The sequence below is a fragment of the Meriones unguiculatus genome, chromosome 19 (genome assembly GCF_030254825.1).
Source record: "Meriones unguiculatus strain TT.TT164.6M chromosome 19, Bangor_MerUng_6.1, whole genome shotgun sequence".
Taxonomy (NCBI): domain Eukaryota; kingdom Metazoa; phylum Chordata; class Mammalia; order Rodentia; family Muridae; genus Meriones; species Meriones unguiculatus.
Window position 1 is genome coordinate 11,604,829 of NC_083366.1, and position 17,570 is coordinate 11,622,398.

The window sequence follows — 17,570 nt, forward strand, 5'->3', positions numbered from 1 at the left end:
GGAATAATGTTATTTTATCTGAAAATTGTTTCCTTCTGCACATCTCACGGCTCAGGTTCTAATTCTGCTATGCCAGGAATCAGCACTTTGTGGTAAAGAGAGGAAATCCATTACTGTGTTTCTCTGCTGTGTAGATGAGGCAGAAATGCGGTAAGCCAGCTGGAGAAATGCGAATGTTATGTTCTGGTATCATGTGCTGCGGTTTGACCCTTTGCTTTGGGTGTCGAAACAGCTGGCGAACTTGTCAACGATTCTTGTGGTTGGTCTCATGTATAATGTTGTCTACAAGAATGCACATCTGTACACTAATAGAGCAAGAATTTGGGGAGCAACATGCAGGTACCTAGTACCTTCTTTTCGATACTTTTTTAGATACATAATTTTGGATAATTAGTTTGAAAATTAAAGTTGGTCCAGGGTAGGCAATATGAAGCAACAGGTAAAAGTGAGAACCCAAGTTTGGATCCCAATTTTCTTTTAAAAGCTGGATCTGATGATTTCCATGTCTGTAACCCCAGCATGCTGGAGAATAGAGACAGGAGGATCACTGGGGCTGGCTGAACGCTCATCCTAGCTAGTCTAGGATGAGAGACCCTGACTCAAAATAACAGGGCAGAGAGTGACAGGGCAGCAGACACCTGGTGTCCTCCTTTGGGCTCCACATGAGCACACACAGCGATTACGCACCTGCACACACGTGCGTGTGCTCACGATTTAAGTATATGTCCTCCGTCACACCTATTCAACCAAAAGAGATGGTAAAGGAATATCTACTCTATTTTTTCCACAACCTTCTTATAAATTTATATGCACAGCAAACCTCTGTTGGACTCTTTCTGTACACAACACGCTGCCTAGGATATGTGGCTCTACAGTGTCCACTTGAACACCCTCTAACTTAAGCACGCCAAAATCCTTTGAAAACCTTGTACTGCTCATGAAACACTGTATCTCATCAGTCCTGGCTACCGGAGTGGCCTCCTCATTTTAAACCTAAATGTATTTCCCTGCAAGTCATTCACTGGCCTAGTTCTTCCTCTTAGGACCATACAAGATGACCCCTCAAAGGCCGTGTGTTCCCCTTCTCAAAGAAAGGGGTTCTCTGGTCCATAACTCAATTGCTATGGTTTCCAAACCCTTCAATAGCTTAGTCAGAATCTCCCAAAATTGGTCAAGATTTCCCTCAGAGCACAAATCATAAGCTGAATGGGATACTTCAGCAAAAGTAGTCCCCAAAGGATCCCACAAGGGCGGTCAGTGCCTTTCTTTCTGTGCAGAAGAGAGAAAGCCTGCATGTTCACATGTGGGCATGTGTACTGAGATCAGAGGGTGCCTCTCATTCCTCAGGATCCAGCAACTATGGTTTATGAAAAACCATCTTGTACTGGCCTCAAGACTACTGGTTTTGCTAGGCTGGCTGTCTAGAAATCACCAGGGATTTTTCTTTTTCTACCTCGCCAAGTGCTGGGACTCTACACGTATGTCACCACCCCAGGCTCTGAACTCGGGAGCTGAGGGTTGAACTCAGGTCCTCATGTTTGCTCAACATGCTCTTTATTGAGTAAGGCATCTCCCCAGCTCCAATTTCTTTCTTTTGAGAGAAGAATGAATTTTACAATCTTCTGTGTGGTTGTGGTAAATGTTCTCTTATCCAGTACTTCCACAGCTCCAACTTATCCTTGTGTTTCATCAAAAAATCTTTTCCTGTATCTGTTCAAAGTTCACATTAAAACTCAGTTTTATTGGGCTCTAACTTATTTTATCAAGTGACAGACAAGGTGTATGTGGGAAATCAGCAGCTGCTCATTTTATTCTCAGAACTACTCTTCCTTGGCTCTTTGCATAACAGGTTTGTTGGCATCAGAATAGGATTTGGGTTGGTACCCAGGGTTTGATTCCAAACTCCACTTCTGACCAAGCAAGGCTCTGTGAACATTACTTCCTTGTCCACAAACTGGAATACACACACACATACACACACACACACACACACATCTATATATATACTGGGATAGATGGATATATGTCCATCCCAGTATGGTATCTAACACTAATTAAGATCACCCTTAATAAATGAGAGGATTTCCCCTACTGGCTCTTACATTTCTAGAAAAATATAAAAGTCAGTTATAATAAGCAATACTCTATCACTATAAGGGCAAATTTATATATATATATAAATTTATATATTCATTACTGCCAGGAACATAATCACACACCTTGCTCTTTTGCATTCTGTATGGACACCAGGTTTCCTTTAAATCCCAAGCAAGTTTTCCGTGCCTCTTGCCAGTTCTTTTTTTCCTCTTCACCAAATCCAAAAATTCTTAAGCACTGAAATAAAGGACAGAAGCAGAAGTTTCGGCTAAAGATAATAAAGTTCACATCAATAAATCAAATTATTCATGAAAATTATAGCTAAATACAGATTTTTCTCAGGACCAAATGAGGATTAACAACAACAAAAATTAAATCAGCTTAATGGCCCACAGATTTTCTTAGGAGAGTTTTAATTGCCTTTTGAGATAAAGGGCACAGATCTTTAGATAATATCTTGAGTATGTTCTTACTTGAAAATTGAAAACTGTGATGGGAATCTACAGTTATTCTTGTAAAATTCATCCTAAATTGATGATGAAGGCAGAAGTGAACTTTGATTGGTCAGACTGGCGTTTGTCACTGTTCACACTGAACAGCCCTGTTGGGATTTAGTGGAAAATCTCCCAATAAGCTTGTGCATCTGCACTCTTGGAGCCCAGCTGATGGTGCCATACTTTAATCTTTGGGACACAGGACACTGGAGGTGGGCCTTCAGGGATGCAACTGGATCCTCTTCCAGTCCTTTGCTTCCTCATCCACTAGGACTGAAAGCCTCTACCATTTGCTCCTACCTCCAAGTAGCTACTTGCTCTGCTATGATAGACTCAGTTCTCTGGAATGGGGAGCCAGGATCTCTCTTGTTTCTATTGGATTTTTTTTAACATGAGCAATAAAAGCAAGTAACACAAATGCCAAGACTGAGATTAATTTTTTTTTCAGATACCTTGTTGTTGTATAAATGCCAACCTTCCTTGCAGCCACCTGGGGCTGGGGGTGTGGTAGGCATGGCGGTGGCATTGATGCTGCTATTATGTCGCTGGCAGATGAAGTTATTTGGATAACCACAATTGATGTCATTCCAGAACCCTGCAAACGAGAACAGCTAAGGTAGATCTACATGCTCCGAATTAAAAACATACCTCCAAAGACACAGCATTTGAGGAGGGGTCTCCAAACTTATTTAGAATCATTTTTCCTTATTTTCACACATAACTGGAAGAACCTTTGCAGTATTTCTCCCACTGTTTCACTTAGCTCATAAGAGTTCAGCTTTGCAGAAATATTTCTATATGCCAAATAAGGTCTTGGTGTTGCAGATATATTATTAAATTATTAATCACCAATAGTCAATCATATATTACTTAAGTATGTATTTAGATTTAGATGCTGCTTCATTTAACTATCTTAACAAAATACAATTTACATCAACATTCCCATTTCATGGAATGAAAAAGAGCCAGAGAAAAGGAAAAGTGGTTATGAGCATATTCTCGGTATTTTCCTCACGTAAGAATATTAAAAATGTCTCACAATTTGAAAGAAATAGGATAACGTGTCATTTCTCAGCTTCCTGATGAATATCCTGATAAATTTATCTTTGCAAACTGAACCACTACACCAATAAAATTAGGAGTCTCTGCTCTTTTCCTATGTAAATGCGCTGCCTGCTACTTTTAGCCTAAAAATGCAAGGAATGGCACACATCATACCCCAAAGGCAGTTCAATAAGATCAGTGTATGAGCTACCTGAATTTGTGTACATCGTTACACAGTTTTCATCATCATTTGCGAAGTTGGGTTCCCCTGTGGCCCAAGCCACAAAATCTACTTTGCTTCCATCCATCCAACTGGAAAAGAAAATTGAAGCATTTTCAGCAGCCTAGCCATAGGAATGACTGGCTACAACTTAGAGGTGGGAAAAGCCAAATACATCAAGATGAAAGGGACAAGGGATACTTCACAAATGGCAGGGTTGGGGGGTGGGGGAGAAGTAGCAGGAACTCCCAAAAGCCTGGTGCTTGGTATCCCATGTATTCCTCCTTAGTGGCCTAAAGATACCTTTAGTGACCTGCTACCTTTAGGTCAAGTTCACAGACAACCGAAGTTCTAATCTTATAAAATACCATCTGTCTTTATTTGGGGATCTCATAGTCTGGCACTAAGAATCGACTTAGAAGATGCATTTGAGTGATATGAATACTGAATACGGGGCTACCCACTTTGCTCCCTCCACACAATCTCCTAATAGCCCTGAAGAGGGAGACATGTATAGCCTGATTAGTCTGGAATCCAGAAGCAAATTTCCTTCACAGTGCTCTTTAATCATGATTTCCACACAATTTAACCACCCACAAAACAGGCAGTAAATACAGAATTTTTTGTTAGCTCCATTCTAAGTCTTCTGCTTCCTCCATTTTTTTCATAAAGCAGATGAGCCAAGGACTACTGTCATAAGTTATAGAAATTCAAGGGCTCTGAAAGATGAAAAGAAATCATAAAAATCAGTCCTCTTGTTTTAGAGGTGATCAATTGTGTGTTTGTCCGTAGGAATACCCAATGTCTCTATTCCCTAGAAATAACAAACTTGACTTTAACTCTCCCTTGTTCAAAATTAGCCATCAGTGTCCCATGGAATGAATGTCACTAAGACAGCTGTATGGGGACAGATAGATAGATCTGCTCTTGAAAGTCAGGAGAACATATTAATGAACATATAAGGAAACCTCCAAGGTACAAGACTTTCCCTCCCCAGCACAGCCGTTCCTGGCTTGGTGTCTAAGGAAGGAGAAAGCCTGCTCTTCAGAAAGGAGAGTTTCGCTGTGATCTTTAATACACTGCTGTGAGGTAGCACATGGAAAGGGTATGTTTGACCACATGTACCAACACCGGCCCAAACAAGGTCGGAACTTTTAAAATAGATTCGCATTCATCTCTATTTAATACATCTTTTTAGTCAATGATTTACTGATGGCTGAGTACCCTAAAACAAAGGAGTGACATTTCGTGAGATTAAATCCAACTTTGAGCTTTTTAAATAATTAACAATGTTGAAAATCTTGATAGAATAACCTTAAGTAGTTTTCCTTTCACGTTTTAGAATTCTTTTTTTCAGATTCAGATTGCCATGGACCTCTTTAGTGCACTCTGCAAGAAAAGGCTCAAAACAACTCACAGGTGTTCCTCAGCTCTCCATCCTGAGCCTGGAGGCCTTAGCTTGATTTACTTACATGAACTTCTTATCCAAGCTGATCAGCAAGCCAATAAAATAAGGTGACGATCCACCATTCTTGTTCATCTAGAATGAAAAAGTTTACACGCGTAATTGTCATCTACTAACTGACTTCCTAGGTAATGGATGCCTATGTATTACTAGAAAGCATCCTGTTTATGTTTTCCAAGGGGGAATTCACGAACACCGTAGAATTAGATTCATAAGGATAATAAAACATGTTCACAATGCAATAATCTGTGTTTATAAAACACCTAAACACCTTAAGTAATTCTTTATAATTCCAAATATCTATAATAGTTGGGTGCTAAAAAGGCCCTTTAAAATAAAATAGGTAGTGGGAAATACATTTTCACACATAAGGACTTATATACAGCCTGTATTACAAATAGGAATTTATACACAGAAATACATTTTCACACATAAGGACTTATATACAGCCTGTATTACAAATAGGAATTTATACACAGAAATACATTTTCACACATAAGGACTTATATACAGCCTGTATTACAAATAGGAATTTATCCAACATTCGGATGTATCTGGAGAGTTTCAGAGCAAGGCTTATCCACAAAGATGATAATGTTAAACTACATCTTCATATCTTTGTAGTCAAGTGAACTTTTCCTTTAAATACTGATAAATCCATTTCCTGCTCCTCTCCTTCCTTTCTCTTTGGCAAATGGAAAAGCTACATGAAGATTTCTTTTAAGCAGAAAGGTACTCAGCCAAGTACTAAGAAAAATAACTGTACTTTCAGGAATAGCTGACAATTTGGCTACTACTGAGACATTTATATGAATAATAAAACTATACTATATGTTCACCAATAATTTGATCCAACAAAGACCAGCCTTTTAATTAATAATAATACTGTATGTTATCCAAATGGTCTAGGATTGAGACATAACAATTACTTAAGATATGATCCTTGAAAAGTAAATTCACAAATTCAAAAGGATTGTCACAATGTTTAGACTTTAAAAAAAATCGGGATTCTGTGATTCTACAGTGGATGTTCAAACAATAATGTATAGCCATCAGTATAGCAAACAATAATGTATAGCCATAGGTGCTGTTCTCAGGACCTCAGGAATTTAAATCATTTAACTTCAATTTAGGAACCTCAAATTTAGTACATAATTTGAAAATATGTTCTGAGATACTGATTGCAGAAATCATCTTTGTTTATAGCCTACTGTTTTACTCTTAAATCATATCCTTACATATTTCCATAGAAACTTCTTTTCACTTTCACTTTTAATAGTAGCAAGATCACCAAAATTCTTCTTGCAAAATGCTCGAGCGTTGTCCATGGTTTCCTTCTCTTTGCTAAAATAATACTGGTAGTCTTTGTAAATAACCCACCCATCTGCAGTAACTGGTGGATCTGAAAGAAAAGAAAGAAAGAAGGTCATAGGAAAAGATTTTATTTTACTTAGATAAATTAAAGAATGTAGTAAGTAGGAACAAGAGTTCTGCCAAAGATAGGAACAACTCCAAGACCCCAGAATATGTAGACTGTCAGTCAGGGACAGAGCAGATTGTTCCAAGCCAAATATCTACCTTCTACCAATCCAGTGAAAGACTGGCCTTTCTCTTCCTAAGTAACATCCATGGGTTGCTAGTGGGTGAGAAGAATTCCTTGCATTATTTTCACTGGCAGGACAGCAGAGCTAAGAAGACATATACACATGTCCATGGTGCCCAAGAGCCAAGACATGGGGGCTATGAAAACTCAGATTCCAGTCTCCCCCCTACACACACAAGAATTCTTACAGTTGGATTTGAGTTTTTCACGGTAGAATTAGAAAACCAGGCACTTAATTCATAAAGAAGGTGACTATGACGTCTCAAAACACGAAATTTTATTTTTCTAAACTGCAAAAGGCTGTGAAAGCAGTTATGACCTAGTTCTAGGAATCTATTTATGTCAGATTACAATGGAAAGGACTTTGTAAGCGCAATTTAATTAACCATCTTGAGAAGGAAAGCCTATCTTGGGTTGTCTGGGTAGCTTTAAATCTAATGCAAGTGTTCTCAGGTGAAAATGCAGAAAGACAGGTCCAGTATACAAAGAGGCAATATGACAACTGAACCATGATGCTAATGCTACAAGACTGGTTTGAAGATGGAGCCAGGGCATTTAGGAAAGAAAATGGAAATCAAGTGAAGCCAAGTGGCCAGAATCCCTAGACTGGGGTAGCATTAATGTGGGTGAAAGTTTGTGTTTTGACTCAGTGGAATCAATTTCAGATTTCTGACTTCTAGAACTTGCAGGGAATAACTGTGGGCTGCTTTGGGCCATCACGTTACAAGTCATTTGTCATGTGATAAAGAAAAACCTTGGACCCTCATGAAACCACAAGAAGTCACGCTGGCAAGGCAAATGGTTTGTGTGATCTAATCTCTGGAAACAAAACTCCAATTTCTCATGAGATGCTCAAAGGTAGGAAGAATTCTTTTCCCACCATCTTCCTTTTCACTAAGAAAGAAAAGGAGTCAGAGAAAGCTATAATAAAGATATCAGAAAACACAGGGACACCTACTGTCTTGAGGGGCGGGTGTGGGCTCGGGTTGTAGTGGTTTTCCTGTAAAATAAAAATATATAGAGTAGTCAGGCGTCCACTAGTACCACTCCTTGTATTTTCCTATATCAATAAAAACCTTGACAATTTTCCACGCTTGCCTCATTCCTTCCTCCAGTTCACATCACATTGTGGTGGTAAAATGAAAGAAAAAAAGGCGCAATTAAGATTTATAAAATTGAATAGTGGCCAACGTAAGTGGGGAGGCATTTTATAGGACCAAATAGTGCCATATTAAGGAAAGAAGAGAACATTAATTTTAGAACCGTGAAGTCCAGCTTCAAATCTCAAGCACAGGATTAAACGGCTTAGTCTTCATTCCCAACCCCACCCCCAATTTCAGGAAGTAATTAACCATATTTATAAATAGGCAGGGTAAAAATGTAGATTTCTGGTGCACAGTCAGTGCTCACTAGGCAGGTTTGCCTGGTAGACATTTTCGTAGTAGCTATGAAATAATGTACAATTCATTATCTAAGCTATCTGATGAGTCAGGTATGGTAAGACACAAATAGAGTACTTCAAAGAATCTTACTCTTATTAAAATTTTTTGCTTACTAGAATTATTTTAAGTTATATTTCTTTTTTAAAGTTATTTTGAAACTTTTCTTTCAAAATAGTGTCTGGATTCTGTTGGAATCTGACACGAGGGCACAGGTTAACATATTTTCTATCTGCTGGAGTAAAACAAAGCTGCTAACAAGACAGAAAGACCACAGTGAGTTGCCGGCAGCAGGAAACCCTTCTTCACTAGCTTGCTTTCTTGCCGAAACGCAAAAGGACGTTGATCCGGAATAGAGAAAGCACGTATGTCCAGCCAGCAGAGAGCAGTAGCAGGCCTCATAACCGCAGAATGGGGGCCTAGGCATGATTCCCTAGCAGCAGAGGGCAATGTGGTTCCATCCATCCGCGGCAATGGCGGCAATGGGCGTTCTGGTTCAAGGGCGAGTTTGTTTCTTTGTTTGTCCTAACCCAGACCCTCTGGCCCCAGTGTCTAGCGTGTCTCTGTGTTAATTTCCAAGTCGCCATAAATGATAATACTTATTAAGTCCGGTAACACCAGGACCTTCCCCACACTGTTGGTTCTTAATGTGTGGGGGACACTAAAATATTCTGACTTGGAGAGAGCCTGTACCTGTCTGTGTCAGGGAGAAAGTGGAAGGTCAGAGGGTGAAAGTTCCGGAAAGTGAAACTGCATTGCTTCCTGCTGTGCGGCTTCCGCTCGCCCCTGCAGCTGCAGAAGATGGCTGGCGCCCCAGCGGCTGGTGGGAATGTTTCTGAGGACAGGACTCTTGTCCAGGATTCTCGGGTGGCCTTCTGATCTTCTGCTCCTTTGGAACATTTATCTGTTCTCAACGCCTTCATTCTTATCCTATGAATTAAGGTCCCCATACTTCCCTGATGCTAATATGTTTGTTTGTTTGTTTGTGCCACCAGAGAAAACGTGTTGGGGTGTCAGAAGGCCAGCTCTGTAATCTGAGAGAGGGGGAGGCTGGGCGTGTACCTTTCTGTATCTGACAAATCCAGTTGTTGAGGTGTTCACAGTTAATATCATTCCAAGACATGCCAGGGTCGCCTTTCAGCTCACCGCAGTATTCAACGTTTTGGTAATTATTTGGCTCACCGTAAGCCCAATTTTCATAGGAGACCTATGGTGGAAACATTACACACAATGCCTTAACCACAACTCCACGGTGCTATGCTGTGTTAGAAATCTTAGGCTACAGATATTAGCCGTGTATCACACCAGTGCAAATCCAAATGGGGAAAAAAAGAGGTGCTAGTTGGAGGGTTTTTTTTTTTTTTTTCATTCATTTGCTTTTTACGTTTAGCTTTGGAAGCACATTTTATAGACGTGGGTGAAAAAGAAACAGCTTGTATTACATGGAAACTTTTAAAGCTGACTAGGGTAGGGCACTGATTCTTACAACATTTTCTGTATTCTCATTAAACAGAATGGATCCAAGGGCCATAGAAGTGGGACTTATATGTAGGAAAGAGTTAGTAAGAAACTTCTATTTCTCAGTCAGTAGTTGTAATTTCCTATATTTACAGCCCGTTCTTAAGGGATGATATTTCAGTAAGTCGTTGGAAGCTTTTCCCTCTATTACACAGGCTACAGAAAAGTAATTAAAGAAGAAAGGGGCTTATAAAATGTGGCTAACAGAATGACCAGCCTTTGCCAAAATGAACAATGAAAACAAACCGGGGCCCTGGTCATGGGTCCTCTGGGGAAGTTTTCAGTGATCAGTCAGAGGCTAAACAGGCCTGAATTAAGAATTATAATCAGTTTTCCATAAGTACCAACATGAAATCCAAACATTAATGCAGCCACCAAATAAACCATGTTACCTAAGTACCTTGGAAAGTGCCTGTGAGTTCTAAGAGGAGGTGTCATTAATATTATAAAACACCCTTCCATGTCAAGACCAGAACTGATAAATGTTGCCAACAGAAGCCAGAACACCTCACTTTTCAAATTTGGAGAAATCTGACTGACTCTGGTGGTTACCAAAGTTCTGTCCAGTTTCACTGAGCTAAAGGTAGCTGCAAAACAACTTTGAAGACATTTTAACTATCTACATGCTGGTTTCATGCAGAATAGTGACATTTTATATAAACTGGGTGATAGGGCTTTTTCGTCCTTTAGGTTATTTTCCTCCACTTAGCAACAGCTACCCTGAAAGTGCATGGAGGCCAGTGCTGGGCAGGGAGTCAACATTACAGCTGTATTTATTTTGCATCGAAACAATGTCTCCAACTATGTTAATGACCTGCCTTGATAAAACACAAATTAAGTCAAATGACAATGCCAAGATAAACACATTACAAAGTAAGCAGATGACATATTTAAAACTACTTACAGGAGAACCATCACTCCAGGTGAACCCTTCTGAAGGACTTCCATAGGTCAGTCCCAACCAAAATAGCTCATGGTAGCTTCCACTTGCCCTGAATCATACAAAGAAGGTATATGCTGCATCCTGAAAGGACTTTAGTCAATCAAAGAACTGTCAAGAGTTGATAGGTACCTCTGAAGCACACATTAGATAATACACAAGTAAACACATTAATAACTAAATATAAGTTGATATAAGATAGCTAGCAAATAAGATGATCCTGATGGTTAATATTGATTATACACTTGATGGGTTCCAGAATCATCTAGCAAGCAAGTCAGTGGACACACCTGTGAGGAATTGTCCGGAGTATATAAGTCTCTGGGTATGCCTGGGAGGGGTTATATTGATTACAGTGAAGTTCCCTGGACTGGTGTGCTATATTGCACAATGAGATAGATAGCTGAACATACCATGTATTTTCTGTTCCCTGATGCCAATGTAATTTTTATATTGCTAATGCAATGTGACTAGCTGGCCTCCCATTTCTATCATCATGCTTTCCCTCGCCTTGATACATATTAACAACCTTTCAAGCTACAAGCCACAATAAACTGTCATCTTTAAGTCATATCACAGCAAGAGGAAAGTGACTAATACAATGTAAATTTGGGTACCACTCACCAATGCCCTAAAAATGGGTCACTATTTGGGGGAGACAGTTTATAGCAAAGCACTGAAAGACACTGATTCATTCAAATATGTATTGATGTCTTGTCCACTTATAGAGTGATCTGTACAATATATTGTATATAATTTATAAGTATTAAAGGATTTTAAACTGAAAGTTGATCAAAAAGGACTCATAGATTTAGGATATGACCTGGAAACATAATTTTTTTTCCAACATTATATGTACCAACTAGGTAAGAGACAGCAGCACTATACAGAAGAGGGACTTACGTAATCAGCCTCCATATCGCTTGCTGTTCATCTTTATTCTTGATACTCGCCAGTTCTCCACCCACAGCTCTGCAAAAATCTCGAGATTCAAACCATGTTTTCTTCTCATGCTTTCCTTTTGCATACAGCTAAAGTTTAGAAAATTATTTTACATTTGATAGCTTATTAAATCAAAATAAATAAATCATCTAATCACAATGAAATTTCATTTATAAAAAAAGCAAGCAATACAATGGTCTCAAATAATGCAGTTCTTTTGGTTGAAAATCAATTTATGAGTGACTATTTGGATAGCTAAATATGGGAGGGGAGAGATTTCATTGAGAAAGCCTTACAAAATAAAAGCAGTTTAAAGCATGGAAAAATTAGATTAAAATTCTGGAAGCTGGAGACATGTGGATTGGGTAGACAGCTCAATGCGAAGAGAAGGAGAGTAATTCAATTAAATGTAAAAGCACTGGGACATAAAAACATAATCAAGTTTTGATACAAAGAAAACAAACCCCAATAAGCAAAATGCTGTTCCCTTTGGTATCCTGTTCATCTTAAACAATGAAGCGCCTGGCAAACTTTCAGCAGTGTTGGTGGTGTCCTTCAAAAACTGTTGTCTCTTTTCTTTAAGTTTGCACGTTTTAACAACACGCAGAACACACACCACAGCAGACGCTGCTCTGACAGAAAGGGGTTAAAGCACCAACTGTGTAGTTAAGTACTCGATGCTCTCATCCAGAGAACTGTAAAGAGAATCCATAGTGGTGATACAGGAGTCAGCGGTGCAGGAGTTGGCTATGGGTAAGGAGTAAGAGACAGGACCATGGTCAAAATGGATTCAGGTAAAATGGAATGTTAGGCTTTAATTCCAGCACCCAGAGCAGTAGAGGCAGGAAGATATCCATGAGCTGGAGGCCAGCCTGGTCTACAAAGGAAGTCCAGGACAGCCAAGGCTACGCAGAGAAATCCTGTCTATAAAAACAAACAAAGGAATGTTAGGGAAGGGAAACAAAAGAAGTCTGCAGCTGACTGTGAGATACCAAGCTAAGTAGGTAAGAGTGGGAGCAGGGCCCTGACCTAGTGACAGCAGGCACCCTAGTCTCCTGAAGCCCTTGAGAAACATGTGTAAGACACTACTGTCCTTTTACACATCTCTAAGACACCTGACTAGACAGATAAAGACAGCTGCTAAGAAGGCCTGATCCAGAAAGGAGAGCCTAGACCACTCCCCAGAGGTAACTAAAACCAATGCAGCTACTTTGTGGTAGCTGTTGAGGAACAGCGAGTTTGGACTTGTTAGCACTCTGCCAGTATGGAGGAAGCATCACCAGCCAGTGTCCAGCAGCGAGCACAAAGCCCAGGCTGATAACGAACAAAGCAGAAATCAGGAGTGAACAGCGAGGACCTACCAGCACTAACTGCTCTACTGCACGGGGCATGACCATCCCCTTGGTTGGGCCAGAAGAACATGCACGGAGAGTGAGGCTAAACTAACTGGTCAACTAATGAAATTACCTCATCTTTGTCCAGCTTCTACCACAGAATTATCCTGAACGAAGAAGATCAACAGCTTTTCCTCTTTGGGGAAGCCCTTGCACTCTTGGAAGCTACTCTCACATTGCCTGAATTTTTTTTAATTTCCCTCCAGAAACCATATTTCTGCTTTGCTTACTCCCCAAAATATCTTTAACCCTTGTTGGCACTGAGGCAATGAAATCAGGAATACTTATTCTCACAAGTCTACTTCTGTTGAGTATCCGTGGGTTAAGGACACCTGGCCCAACAAAGGTAACATTTCTCTTTTTTAAAAAACAAAAACAAACAAACAAAAACCCCTGCACCAGTACCATGATATAAACAGTACCAGAGCTCACTGGAGCTACTATTAAAAAAAAAATGTTCCTCCATTTTTCTTCTTGAGCGATGGCTCCCAACATCAGAGGGTTGCAGAAAAGGAAATCAGCTTCCTGTGTGCTGTAGCTGCTAGGTGGTTGACACCAACGCCTTGACACAGGCCTGACTTGAGCTCCATGAGTAAGTGTGCCTTAAGCAAGCTTTCTCAACAAGCAGCTCCCTCAACCCTACCTCAACTTCCTGTATTCTGATACTGGATTTGTTTTCCTTAACTCAGCTAAGCACCCAATGTCATTAATTTTCACATCTTAGTATTTATAACGATAGTCTATAGTATACAAACACTACTCCAAATACTTCTGAGCCACATAATTCATACTGACATACATAACTGGGTCTGGTGAACATCTAGAATTTGTTGTTATAGAACTCCTAGTTCACAACACAGTTACACACAATTCTACTGTGATAAATCTCTACAGCCTTTAATGAACTTCAGGCATCTGTATGGCATTTGAATGATGATGTGAAATTTCCAGAATCTATTTGATGGGGCCCTTTTGGTCTTGCCCCCAGATATTCCCTTTCATGAGAATTGTATGTTTAGCTCTTACTAATTAGCTTTTACTAATCAAACTAGGTTAAACCCCTCATGGATCTCCACTTGTACTAGTAGGAGTTCCAGCTTAACTAGACATTCCCTTCACAAGGTAGAGCCTACACAACTTCCTTTTCTCACAGGATGTTTTTACTTCACTTAGCACAGGGATGAAACTCGGTGCCTCTCATATGCTAATCAAGGGCTCTCCCCCTGCGCTACATCCCTAGGCTCTGACTGAATTCTTCATTTGTCTCCTGAACTGTCTTCTGAAGCATGTCAGCGTCATGTGCCTTTGAAAGGAATTGAACAAAGGAAGTCATGAGCATAAGACTTGGATAGTAAGCAGTAGATCTACATTTCTCTGTGAAGGTTGTAACAACATGGGGGAAAACCCCAAATCTTTATTTCATTGGGGGTGTGCTTTTGTTTGTTTGCTTGTTTGTTTCTGATTTGCTCCTATTTGTGTTTGACTAGTTGACTATTTTGCTGAACTTAACTGCTACAAGGAAAAAATAGAGGGTTCACTCTAAGAGTATATAAACATAATAGCAGAATGTTGAATCCCCACTTAAAGGTGTTGAGGGGCTATATACTTACAATACTTTTATCATCGATCATTATAGCTATTAGGTGTTAAACTGGAGAAATGAAAACTGAATTCTGCAATATTGACACAACATAATTGTAGACCAGTTTATCCATTAAGCTAGCATTAAGCTCGGGCTTGAAGGCAAGGACAAAATGAAATGCCAGACATTAGAGTAAGAAGAAACACACATTTCCTCAAAATGAGAATTACAAGCTCAGTACAGTGTTAGAAAGCCATGGGAAATAGAGGGGGTTACGGTTCTGAAAGTTCTACCTGTGCTGTTGTCTGTGTTTGTGGTTCTCCATTAATGATTCGTTTTTATCTATCTAAGGCACTCTCTGTCAATAAGATCAGATTAAAATTTCTACAGGTGTAACCTGAGCTTTGTGCTTTTTTTATGTTTGTTTGTTGTTAGTTCTTGGGTATTTCCAATTCTTTATTAGTCTGGAGAGTGATCCTTACCTTGAAACACATGCTGCTTTTACTGGTAGTGCCCCAGTCTTCTGGACATTTGGGTTCAGGAGTTGTTGTGGGCTCTGGGGGGCGAGTTACTCCTTCTGCCCAATGTTTGCACACAAATTTTGCCTTTTCTTCACATTTCAAAACATCCCATAAACCACCTGCCACCCCAGTTTTCATGGCAACACATCCTGCCTTTCGCCCTGCATTAAACACAAAGGAGAACTCAATCAGTGGGTTATTTACTGAAGACCCGCCACACTCAAGAAAAGTAATCACAGAAGTGAGGCAGTGTGGTTCATTCCTGCATGTGATAGTGAAATGCAGCATGTGGAAGGTGGGTTGGCATATTTTTGCCTTTTATTTGTGTGGTCTATGTTCCCAACATGATCATTATAAGTGAAGGCAGTTTTGATAACATCTTTTATTTTCCACATCTGCCTGAGTGGCCCACATTTAGACATTTCATGGTACAATATTTCTGCTACAATGGCAAAGATAACAGCATAATGGATTTTCCTTCCTGCCCTTCTGCTGGCCTTCCTCCCTTTCCTCCTTAATTCCTTGAGACCCCACCCCCATGGTCCACTTCAGTCTCTAGGACCAAAGCACTTAATAGATTGGAGGATTTGATAAGTTTCTCAAGCTTTCTTGTTTCCTCGTCTTAAAATGTAAATAACAAGATCTGTTGTGTAGAGCTGTGATGAAGAAGTTCATCAAAATCAAACAATGACTACAGGTTTAAAAGTTTGTAATTCTGTTTTGTGGTCACTGTAGTAATAAATCACTTAGAAGTGTGAAAACATCAGGACTCATGCTGTTAAAAGGAGCTAATACTTTTCTCAATAGTTTCCAAAGGATATTAAATGCTTAAAGTTTATTATTACAGTTCTAAGGAGACACATTTTTCTAGCACATTTTCTCCACGTCCCCCAATTTCCTGAGACATTTTCAGGTTCCTAACTTCATCTCTCTCCATTCATAGTCTTGCACTGAAAAGAACTACTCTGCAATGGATGACAGCTGAGGCTGCAGTGACCCACTGATTACAAGGTTCACTCATCTTTCTTTTTCCTTCCTTTCTTTTTTTTTTCCAAGACAGAGTTTCTCTGTGTAGCCTTGGCTGTCCTGGACTTGCTTTGTACACCAAGCTGGCCTCAAACTCACCGCGATCCACCTGCCTCTGCCTCCCTGAGTGCTGGGATTATAGGTGTGCACCACTGTGCTCAGCTTACTCATCTTTCTTGATACTCAGGTCAGGCCCTGGATGTCTTGCCTGTCCTTGAAGCTGTACATTTGGACACTCAGTCAACATTCCTTAAACAGAAAGACATCATCTTCCCATCAAGAAGATATGCTATAGTTGTGCTTTGCTGGCAAGCACTGGGATGCCAGCATGTGGAAGGCTGAGGCATGAGCATCTTGAGTTTGAGACCAGCCGACATAGTGAGCTCTAGAGGGAAATCTAGCAGCTACACTGTGAGTTCCAGTCTAACCCTGGACTACAAAACAAGAGACTTTGTCTCCAAGACTCTCAGTGGTCATGGCTGAGTTACTGTTCTAGTTTAATGAATTTTTATCCTTACAGACATTCCAGGGTTCATCACTCAGAATCTTCCTGGTGAATAAGTAACAGAGAAGACAAAGTAAAGCTAAATAATAGGAGTGGTGACTTTCACCAAGATTGAAACAAACAAAAAAGAATGCATTCACTCATACAATCCGGGATCTCACAAGTCCTATAATGTTTAATAATTTATTTATCATACAGCAGTTATACAAACAATAATCTGAGTGGTGACATTAGTTCCTCACTCAAAGCTAAGAACACAAATTCAAATAATGGCTAAAGAGTAGGATACACTGGATCAGGCAGCACCCATTCACTTAAGTGGTTATTCCTTGTTTAGCAATGACTTGTTTTCTGTAAAGGGTGTTGAACTTTATGAGTAATGTCAAATTCAGTAGTATCGTTCACCATTAACATCAATGTAGAAAGATTATAAAGGCACTTTCAGGGTCTACTGGGCCATTTATGGTCTCCTGTTAAAGAAAACAAGTCAAAATACCATGGCAGCTGGTTGGGTCAAAACCAGATACCTCAGACTTGCCTACTACCCAAATTAGTGTAAGTCCTAATCTGGGAATTTCTAATGTTCCAATGTCTGCATCTTTTAAATGAAGATATGTAAATATACCCTGGTCATTCTTAGAAGGATAAAATAAAAACAAAGCTATGTAAAGAATTAATTATAAAAATACATGGAAGAAAGCAGAACAATGATTCCCCATGAGCACTTTCCTTGGCCCCACCATTCAGGCACATTAATATTTATATTTAGCCCCAGTGAAA

At 39.7% G+C, this 17,570-nt stretch overlaps 1 protein-coding gene across 1 annotated transcript in view; it reads right to left on the bottom strand.

The window, feature by feature from the left end:
• Mrc1 (mannose receptor C-type 1) overlaps positions 1-17,570 on the bottom strand; it is an 83,675-nt gene that overhangs the window by 17,518 nt on the left and 48,587 nt on the right. The window contains exons 12-21 of the mRNA XM_060373007.1: positions 15,221-15,420; positions 11,724-11,851; positions 10,785-10,872; positions 9,425-9,569; positions 7,882-7,923; positions 6,559-6,722; positions 5,328-5,395; positions 3,847-3,947; positions 3,044-3,186; positions 2,220-2,334 (exon numbers count right to left, since the gene is read on the bottom strand). Of these exons, the coding sequence (XP_060228990.1) occupies positions 2,220-2,334; positions 3,044-3,186; positions 3,847-3,947; positions 5,328-5,395; positions 6,559-6,722; positions 7,882-7,923; positions 9,425-9,569; positions 10,785-10,872; positions 11,724-11,851; positions 15,221-15,420 (1,194 nt within the window). The remainder of the gene's footprint in view (positions 1-2,219; positions 2,335-3,043; positions 3,187-3,846; positions 3,948-5,327; positions 5,396-6,558; positions 6,723-7,881; positions 7,924-9,424; positions 9,570-10,784; positions 10,873-11,723; positions 11,852-15,220; positions 15,421-17,570) is intronic.